At 42.2% G+C, this 9,575-nt stretch overlaps 1 protein-coding gene across 1 annotated transcript; it reads right to left on the bottom strand.

Annotated features, from left to right (window-relative positions):
* Nucleotides 1–6,096: 6,096 nt before the first annotated feature.
* LOC147620670 (laccase-4-like) lies at nucleotides 6,097–9,041 on the bottom strand. The gene is made up of 6 exons (XM_086824940.1): nucleotides 8,845–9,041; nucleotides 8,564–8,718; nucleotides 8,227–8,471; nucleotides 7,958–8,086; nucleotides 6,825–7,814; nucleotides 6,097–6,694 (listed from the first exon to the last, which is right to left on the bottom strand). The coding sequence occupies exons 1-6, from the start codon at nucleotides 8,962–8,964 to the stop codon at nucleotides 6,564–6,566; spliced, it is 1,770 nt and encodes a 589-aa protein (XP_086681066.1). The 5' UTR covers nucleotides 8,965–9,041; the 3' UTR covers nucleotides 6,097–6,563.
* Between the last annotated feature and the right edge of the window lie 534 nt (nucleotides 9,042–9,575).

Raw genomic sequence — 9,575 nt, 5'->3', positions numbered from 1 at the left:
TCACTCATAACGCCTCTTGAAGCATCGACTGGATGAATGCCTTGTGCTCCCATAATATTCATAGGTTATAGAAGAGGAAGAACCCCTTGATAAACGAGGTTGCTTATTTGTAATACCGTGTTCTTCATCGTACTCTCATGCCCAACATTCAGATAACAAGTGACCAGTTTTGTCACAATAAGAACAACGCTTTTGAGGAAATCTCAAACGAGAAGAATTACCTCCTCTTTGGAAGCCACGAGATGTAAATTGGGAGGAGAAAGAAGGACGTTGCTGAAATGGACGTCTCTGGATAGCAAAGGCTGTCTCTGATTCTGTGTACTCTTGGGCAATCATCATGACCATTTCATGAGTTACCGATGTCTGTGAGACGATCATGATGTTGAGAATATTCAATCAAAGAAATACATGTATGCTCAAAGTCAATTCCATCCTTGTTAGATAATATAGTGGCAATATTATCATACAAAGGATCCTTCACCGTATCAAGAAGGTGTGTAACCAATTGAGTTCGCGGAATAGGATCCCTGCAACAGTTTTCTTCTCAAACATAGTGATAAGATAGTTCCATATAGCATATGACGTGGATAACAGATAAACATCTAGCATGAGTGAATCGTTAAGGGTAGAAAGTATATATCGAGATGAGCAGCCTTATCACGATGAATCCAATGTGCATGATCAATTTTCCACTGTTCAAAAATAGGACCTCGGGTAATAATAACATCATTCTAAAGTGGATCAATAGGTTGAGGAGGTGCAAGAATACCAAGAATAATATCTGGCAATTTGTCTCCTTCCAAAATTAATAGCCTCTTGTATTTCCAACCAGGAAATCCTTGGCCTTGGAAAAGAGGAATAGAATGCTGCCCAGAAGGAAATCCGTTAACAAATATGGTATTTGCCATGTTTGGTTGTGAGAACACGTACAAGATAAGATCGCAGAACTTACAGACCATGTATGAGATATGAGAAATGTAGCCAAAAATAGGCTTGCACCAGATGACGAGCATAAAGTGATTGTGTAAAGAATAGAACGTGAACCAAAATTAGAACTCTAAAAGTGGAGACCCGTGTCTCATGCTCGTAACAAAACTTAGAGGTCCATAAAAGATGAAAATAATAATAAGAAAAAGCATCGCGTTAAGAAAAAGCACCACGTTATGACGTAACTTACACGGCAAGTTTTATATCTAATTGTAGCTTGTATAGCAAGCATCCGTCTCAAGCTTTCATGGAAAGCTTTCACGATCAAATCTTGATTACGACGACTCAGAGACAACTACCTGTTTGCTCTCACAAAGAACCTGTTTTACTGTTTTAGATGCAGTTTTCTTGAACTGTCCTAACTTTTGACTCAGAACTCCAATTGACAAACTGCTTCGATAGGATTTACCAGCACTATACAATCTACTTTTGGTTTTAAGGACACGATTAAGAAATAATTCTAATTACAACAAGTGGAGCTATGAAATCATGTAGGCAACATATAATCAAAGAACCAATCAACCTACGCAAAACTGTTACCCTACACAAAACTGTTACCAAAGATCAATCTTGTAAGACATGAAATCATAATCATAAATTGAACAAGAAGACGTAGATGCTTCCCTTATGATTAGAATCGCTCTTATACCATGTTGAGAGAGGGAGAGAGACAAGACAAGAGACACCACATATGCTCCACAAGAATAAATCATATTAGTCACAAGTCACATATATATAGGCAAGACCTAGAGTGAGTTAGGGCTAGCTATATATAGCTCTGACACACTGTCCATGAGATTTCAAGACGTCATTATATAGAAAACTATTTTCAATTAGATATGTGATTTTCCTCTTCTTCCTTCATCAATCTAGTAGGAAAGCTGGGTTTCATCTAGGAGATTCAAACGTGTTCCAACTACTCTATACAATTGTTTTCTCTCAAATTGATGAAAAATGGTTCTAGTACTCTTTGAAATTCCACTAAATAATCTCTTAGATAGTGAGAGAGAGAGATAGAGAGAGACATAGAGAGATGTTACGGCTACTAAAACAACTATGAGACCAGAAAACAAATAGTGCAAGTGAACGAGTCACACAACAAAAACTAGTCCACATGAAAGGACAAAACAATGCAGCTTCTACATGGAAGGAAAACTCAATGTCGCTACTCAAAGCTAGGACCCATGCACTATGGAATCAGAGCCTTGCTTTTGATCCACTCTCTTGCATTTTCTTGGAAATCTTTTGAGTGTTCTTGATTTTCTTGATGTTTTGATTTTTGTGGTGAGGCTATGCATTTTTTTTGCCTTTCTCATGGTTTTTTGGAGACTCATCAAACACATAATGCCTAGTCAATACTTGCTATGGTGGATGACTAAGGCATAGTTGGAGCCCTCTTTGAAACTCTATGGGGAGCTATTTCTTGCACAATTTTGTCCATGAGGAAACCATGAAGCTATCCATGTTTTTGGTTGATTGAGAAGATCGAGATGCCAAAAAATGCAAAAAATGCTTGCTAATGCAAATACTAAGAGTAAGCAAGTCCCTAATCTCATCAATGCTTCAATTTCTTCTTCTCTTGCATATTAGGGATTTCATGAAAAATTTAGGGTTCTTCATCAGATTTTGGAAAAAATTCTTCATCAATCCTCCTTTTCATGCTTGGCTACATTCATATGTGATTAGCTGTTGCATGAATAGGGGATTTCATGGGAATTTTCATTTTCTTGGAAAAAAGAGGGTTTGGGATCAGCTTTTTTATGAAATATTTACATAATGAGACCAGCCCAACCTTCCTCTACCTATACATGTGTTCAATGTTTGATTTCAATCAAGATTTAGGGTTTCTTGGCCCACTTGAATGATTTGGGATTTTCTTGAAAATTAGGGTTTTCACTTAAAATTTTTGATATCCAGGGTGTTAGTTCTCTTCTCCTATCTCTCCTCTACCCTTTCATATCATTAATTTGCAATAATGATCACAATTTTAGGGTCTCGTAAAGAGACATAGGGTTTTGGAAATTGCCTTCAAGATTAGGGTTTGTGGTGGGATTTCTTGAGTTTTCAATCTACAATCCTTCTTTCCTTTATCTTCTCTATACAATCATGCAGCACTGCTTGATTAATTTGGCCAAGGGCATTAGGGTTTCGGTAGAAAACAAGGTTTACAAAAAAGTCTTGCATATCATGGGATTTTCATCATTCCCTTGCATATAGCTTGCATTGCTTTGAACCTCTACTTGCTCTTTATCATTCTCTCATATTTTCCCAATCATTTTACCCTATACATGCAAAGAAGTCAACAATTGCAGTGAAATAAAAGAAGAGTATGCAATCATTGTGCTTATTGCATTTGTTATGCCTTGTGAGGGCATGGTTCGTTTCTTTTTGATTGGATGACTATTGCAAGCCTTGGAGAAAAGGATTTTGAGGAAGAAAGTGTAAGAGGAGCATAATGCAAGCATGATTACATGCTAAAGTTATAATGCTCATGAGCATGAGTACATCATAATGCAAGCATGATCACATATTAAAGTTGTAATGTGGATGAGAATGAGTACATGTTTGGAATTGTAAGCCATCAAACACTTTAATGTCTTTACATTGTTAAATTCTCAATCGAATTGTACAAGTTCAATTCAATCAAGTACTAGAGTCTAGTATGTGAGAGGGTACCCTTGGCATTGGTGGAGAGCCAAGGAGCAGAGTGGCTTGAACTCTCCTTGTTGTGAGTGCTTTTGGAAAAGCGAAACGTAGGGGGATAAGGTACATGGTGTTCCAGACATGGCCTCAACTCTTTTGGCCCCTAGTGTGGTGTCCTCTATGGATTTGTCTTCTTCTTTTATCTAGCATGCTTATGTGTATTTTCAGTTCTCAAGATTGATAAGATTATCGTGTTTACAGTTGCCCTTTCATTTACAATAGCCACCTATTCCGCAACAATCTTTGCATCCAAGATATTTGGTGGAGGTTTCGTGTTCTAATCTATGAATGGGGGTTATCCTCAAGGGGGCATGGGAATGCAAGGGAATTTTGGTGCATAGTGGCTTGTTTGGAAACATGGGAGGGTCAGTAGGACTGCATGGTATTTAGGGTGTGGGAACTGGAAGTGTTGACCCTAGTATGGGCATGAATTCAAGGGGAAGCAATCTTGTAAAGCCACTTCCTAGTGCACCTTGCAAGCTATGTGTGTCAATGGCAATGAGGGAAAGAGAAAAATGTGTGTGTGTGTGGGGAGGGGACCTGTGTAGAGAGAGAGAGCGCTTGCTTTCTTGCTGTAGAACGCGGATGGGCACGAAGTGGAAGCGTAGGGCTCTAGGGCACTCTGAATGTGCGGAGCAATGGGTGATTAGGTGGAAGTGGCTATGAGGGCAACAGGCGAAGCATGGAGACAGATGAGAGGCTAGATAGAGAGGGGAGAGGAGAGGCTAGGGTGGTCTGAGCTGACAACAGAGTGGGCTGGGTAGGATTTTTCCAATATTATAGTGGTAGCTCCAAGCGAAAAACGAAAGTTTCTTTTGGGAGATATGCAAGATGAAGTCGATGGTAATACCGATACTATGCATCTCTTTTTTTTTAAAAAAATGAGGACACTAAGTGTCAAGATAAATGATGCTAATACTGACACTATGCGTCTCTTTTTTTTTAAAAAAATAGACGCTAAGCGTCATCATAAATGATGCTAAGCATTGATCTCGACATATGGACGCTAATAATCGATGCTATGGGGACTCAAATGTACTAGTGTGAATGTCTCCCACAAGCATTACAATGAAGCCGAGACTTGAGAGTGGCTCAAATGCAAGGGAGTGGTGACCGATGCAGATATCCAATGAGCTGAGTAGGGCAGCTTGTTGAGTAGTTGGACCTAAATTTTAATTATCACTCAATTTATTTTGCTTAATATGGCTAATTTTTTGCATTATATCACTATTTAATGCAGAAGATGCTGTTGAAAGTGATGATGATGATGAAGGTGGTGGTGCACGTGGTGAAGATGTAGGCAAAGATGAAGATGATGCATTAATTTAATTAATTTCGATATCTTCATCTCTATTTATTTTTGGACATGAACACCTTTTGTAATTTGCAACTATTTATGTAATTTGCAATATAATTCAGGAAGTTATTATATTGTAATTTTTAAAAAATATTTTAAGTGTTTTAAAAAATGCGATTAAGTAGTGTTTAAATAATGTGAATATAAAAATATGGGGATAGAATGGGGGAGAGATATGGAGACACATGTCCTCACATCTCTCCCCCATATGTGTCCCTAGATCTCTTCCCCATTCTATCCTCGTTTTTTTTAACACACAGCTCGCGGCTGTAGCCACATGCAACTAGTCATACACGTTGCTATAGGCGTGGCTATCTACGTGGTCATATGCGTGGCTATAGCCATGTGCTCATAACTCCCTGATAACCATGATGATAAATGCGTGAAGATTTTTTTCCATATATAGATTCTTTTAAATTTGCATGACTATAGACATGGTTGTGCTCTTGGTGGTTTGTTGTAGTGCACGATGTATCATGCTCCGAGATAGTGGCAAATTGCGACAACGATCCTCCTATTGAGTAGGCATTTTAGTTGCCACCAAGTCTCCGATTAAAGAAGGGACGAGTATCTAAAACCATGCAGATCCATCTTACCTTTATATTCGGAAACTCTATCCCTTAGTGTTCCATAATCCTTTTCGACTAACCTGGCATGAATTCTTCTCACCATGGGTTGAAGAGGAAAAGGCATTCTGGAATAAGCAGTTTAATCCATTTACTACTATTTTTGGAGCAAGCTCGAGGACGAAGCAAACCCGGGTTCTCCTAATATTGGAAATATCTACAACAAAGTATTACGTGTACTCTAAGAAATCAAGGAGCTGACTTGGCAGCGCCCTTGTAACGTCGCTGGGTGCAACAACACGTAATGTTGCCTAATATTATTAGTGCTTATAAGAATAATGTGGGGCACGAATGATGATCCCTTCCGGTTATTTTCATATTATGGCAAAACTTGAAGAACTGCATTTGAGACGCTAGATAGTGATAAAGCAATTTACAAGAGAACCAGGCTCATTATGAGAATCATGTAGGGCATGAATGATGATCCCTTCCACTTGTTTTCGTATTATGGCAAAACTTGAAGAACTCCATTTCATGAGACCCTAGATAGTGATAAAGCAATTTACAAGAGAGCCGGCCTCATTAGTGTTTATGCGAATAATATGGGGCACGAATGATGGTCGCTTCCGGTGTTTTCGCATTATGAAAAAACTTGAAGAACTCCATTTGAGACCCTAGATAGTGATAAAGCAGTTTACAAGAGAACCGGCCTCATTAGTGCTTACAAGAATAATGTGGAGCACGAATGATGATCTCTTCCGGTTGTTTTTCCGTATTATGGCAAAACTCGAAGACTTCCATTTCAGACCCTAGATGGTTTTACTAGAGAGCCAGCCTCATAAGAAGAATCCCGGCCATGAAGAAATGTACGTCAGTGCAAAGAGTTATCGAAGGAGGATTGAAGAGAAGCTCGTCGTCGATCATAGTGTGTACTGCTGCTATTCAAGAGCTTAGCAAGATGGCAAGTCGGAGGGCGGGGGCTGAAGGGCCTGCTTTGGTCCAATGCCATTTGTGACAAGGAAGGTAGTGCCCAAACCCCAACTCGTGTGGATCTCCAAGTGGCAGTGCATGAACCACACTCCTGCAACATTATGCATACGGTCCGTCAGCAAGAGAGTACAGCTACAAGCTTAGCAGCAGCGGCAGCAGAGTTTATTGTAGGGCACATCTACGTCGAGCTATAATATTGATAATTATAGTGTGTACTTTACCTGGATTGTCCGCTCGGAAGCGGAGAGCCACCCAGCCTCCTTTGGGGACGTTTATAGTGTTGCGCTCGGGAGGGTCGACCAGGTTGAATGTGGCGGGATCACTAGTATTGTTGTAGTTTCCCACGCCCTGGCCTACCACGTAGAAGTTGAAGCCGTGGAGGTGGATGGGGTGGCTCTCAGTGCCGAGAATGCCGGTGCCCTGTAGGACGAGCTGCACACTGGAGTTAAATGGCAACCAGGAGAGTCGTGTCCCTGTCTCTGGAGCGAGGTTCTTGGGTGGTGGTCCAGTATAGTTGAAGGACCTCACGGGGTTGTCCGGAAAGCTAGTGTGAAAGACAATATTTGTGGTGTTGGTGGTCCGATTCTTCTTGATGATCGTTGATTTGTCGAAGAACAAGGACTGGAGGAGGGCGGTGTTGGGAAGGCTAAACGAAATGTTGTTAACAGCGGCTGCAAACTTGCCTCCGGAGGGTCCCTGGCATACCTTGCCGTGAGGGCAAGGTTTTCTGGCCAAGCCCACAGTGAAGAGCAAGTGGCGGTCTAACTTAAGGGGCACGGTTACCGGGAACTCGTTGGAGTTGAGGCTTCTAAGACTAGCGCTGAAGTTGTTGGCCAAGGCAGTGTCATTGTAAGGAGGAAGGGCAGGCAAGAGGACCGGCCGCCGCAGCTTGGTCGAGGAGGATCCCACATACTCCACCACTGAGGTGGCCGTGGTATTGTCGAAGGGCACTGTGGGACCCGCGGAGTTGTATGCTCTCACCGCCAGTAAGTATCTTCCTGTTGGCTGATCCGCATTGAGGAGAACATTAGTGGTCTGCCCAGGCGCGATGAGGATGGTGCTGGTCTTGAAGGGCTTGGTGTAGGTGGCATCGATCTCCACCACTGTTAGAGTATGGTTAGCGATGCTGAGGAATAGCTCGTCGTTGAGGGCGGCATTGATGATCCGGAGTAGGTAGGTCTGGTTCTGTGCCACCGGAAGCTTAAACATATCTGCAATTATACCAAATTAATGTATAACTAAAGTTGTATATAAATATACAGTTCCCCGCCGCAATCATCAAAATGTAAATGTATATATATATATATATATTTGTAGATCCGAGAGCTCATGTAGTACTGATCTGTGAAATTACCCTTCGCCGAGCAATTGTAGAGGGCGCCGGGCTGCCCATTGATCGTGTAGGCATCGGAGACATTAGGGCCGGCTCCAGACCGTAGAGCTTGCTTTATCACAGTTTCCGTGTCGGAATTCCACCACTCACCTGTAAGTTGCAAAAATATATAACCGCGTGTTACAGCTATAAAAAATAATAAATTAGACGTGAGCATTGCCGTCCATCACATGATGATGATGGTGGCCAAAGTTATCTAATTCTCGATTTTTGGGGGCGGGGGGGCGTACCGAGGACGATAGGGATCTCTTTGGCAGGATGGGGGAACGGATAACTCTGTTGCACCTTTGGGAGGATGATGAAGGCCCCGTGCACAGTGGAGCGCATCCAGGAGATGTGCGCGTGCCAGAAGAGCGTGCCACGCTGGCCGGTTACGGTAAAGTTGTAGAGGTAACTCTGGCCCGGCTGGATGGGGCACTGCGTGATGTAGGAAGGCCCGTCGAACCATCCAGACCGCAGCTGACGGACGCCATGCCTTCAATATAAGTATTGAATATATTAGAAAACCATTATATTTTATAAATATATATAGCTTGGCTTGCCAGCTACTGACCACCGATAATTTACCAGTGGATAGTGATGTTCTTGTCGGGCATCTCGTTGCTCACTTTGATCAGCACACGCTCCCCCTCTCGCACGAACAGCGTCGGCCCTGGAAACTCGTCGTTCACCGTCACCATCCGCTTGGTTTGGCAAAGCCGAGTAAAGTTGCTGTACTTCACCTGCACGTGCATGGCGCATTGTCAAAGTGATAAGCATGCTACCCATTAAATTAGCTTGATGAACGCAAATTGAGAGAGAGAGAGAGAGAGAGAGAGAGAGAGAGAGAGACAGACAGACAGACTTACATGGAATTCAAAGCGGCTGATATTCGAGCTCTTATCCGCGTGCAGCTGTGCTCCATGAAGAGGAGGGAGAAATGCTACCGCCGCAACGACGAGCAAGATGGAAGCGATAAGGTGCGCCATGCTTAATTATGCTTGCTTGTGGATGGCTGCGCCAACAGTCCACTAAATGAGGACTTTGGCTTCCACGACGTCGTTGGACGTCATGACCGCGTGCGCCCAGCTATATAGGCACGAAAGAAGAAGGTTGGTTATCGGTCTCAGTACCAACTGCGCCCCAGCGCTGCAGTGGGTGGCAGGTGCTCTTTTCTCATCGCAGTTGCTTCAAGCCATCAGCCATATCTTCCGGCATACCATGTTACTCCCTCTAAGAAAATGCCTTAGGTATTACTCTCCATATCTTCCGGCAAACCATGTTACTCTCTCTAATAAGAAAATGCCTTAGGTATTACTCTCCACTGTCGGAAGAAATTCGGAAGCCTTGTATATATTCTAATTTGTGTGGCTACGTAGTAAAGCAAAGCTTTTTATTATTTAGTAATACGAGTCGGTAACTTGTGCTTCGCAAGTCTTCTGAGATTCCAAATTTAAATTCTACCCAAACTTCCTCAAACCTCCTCCTCCTCTTCCCGAACCTCCACATTCTTGTCACGTGGCAGCTTTGTGAAATCCTTCCTTAAGATAATATAGAGATAGAGTACGTCGCATTATATCTGTTTCGTTGTTCAAGAGAT

The sequence above is a fragment of the Cibotium barometz genome, chromosome 31 (genome assembly GCF_041138505.1).
Source record: "Cibotium barometz isolate CiBa-2024 chromosome 31, ASM4113850v1, whole genome shotgun sequence".
Classification (NCBI taxonomy): Eukaryota; Viridiplantae; Streptophyta; class Polypodiopsida; order Cyatheales; family Cibotiaceae; genus Cibotium; species Cibotium barometz.
This window is presented reverse-complemented; position numbering and strand designations above follow the sequence as displayed.

Coding starts and splice junctions, on each gene's coding strand:
- LOC147620670 (XM_086824940.1), bottom strand. CDS start 8,964: ATGGCGCACCTTATCGCTTCCATCTTGCTCGTCGTTGCGGCGGTAGCA. Junction 7,815..7,957: donor CTACAATTGCTCGGCGAAGG/GTAATTTCACAG, acceptor GTATAATTGCAG/ATATGTTTAAGCTTCCGGTG. Junction 6,695..6,824: donor CTTCCGAGCGGACAATCCAG/GTAAAGTACACA, acceptor ATAATGTTGCAG/GAGTGTGGTTCATGCACTGC.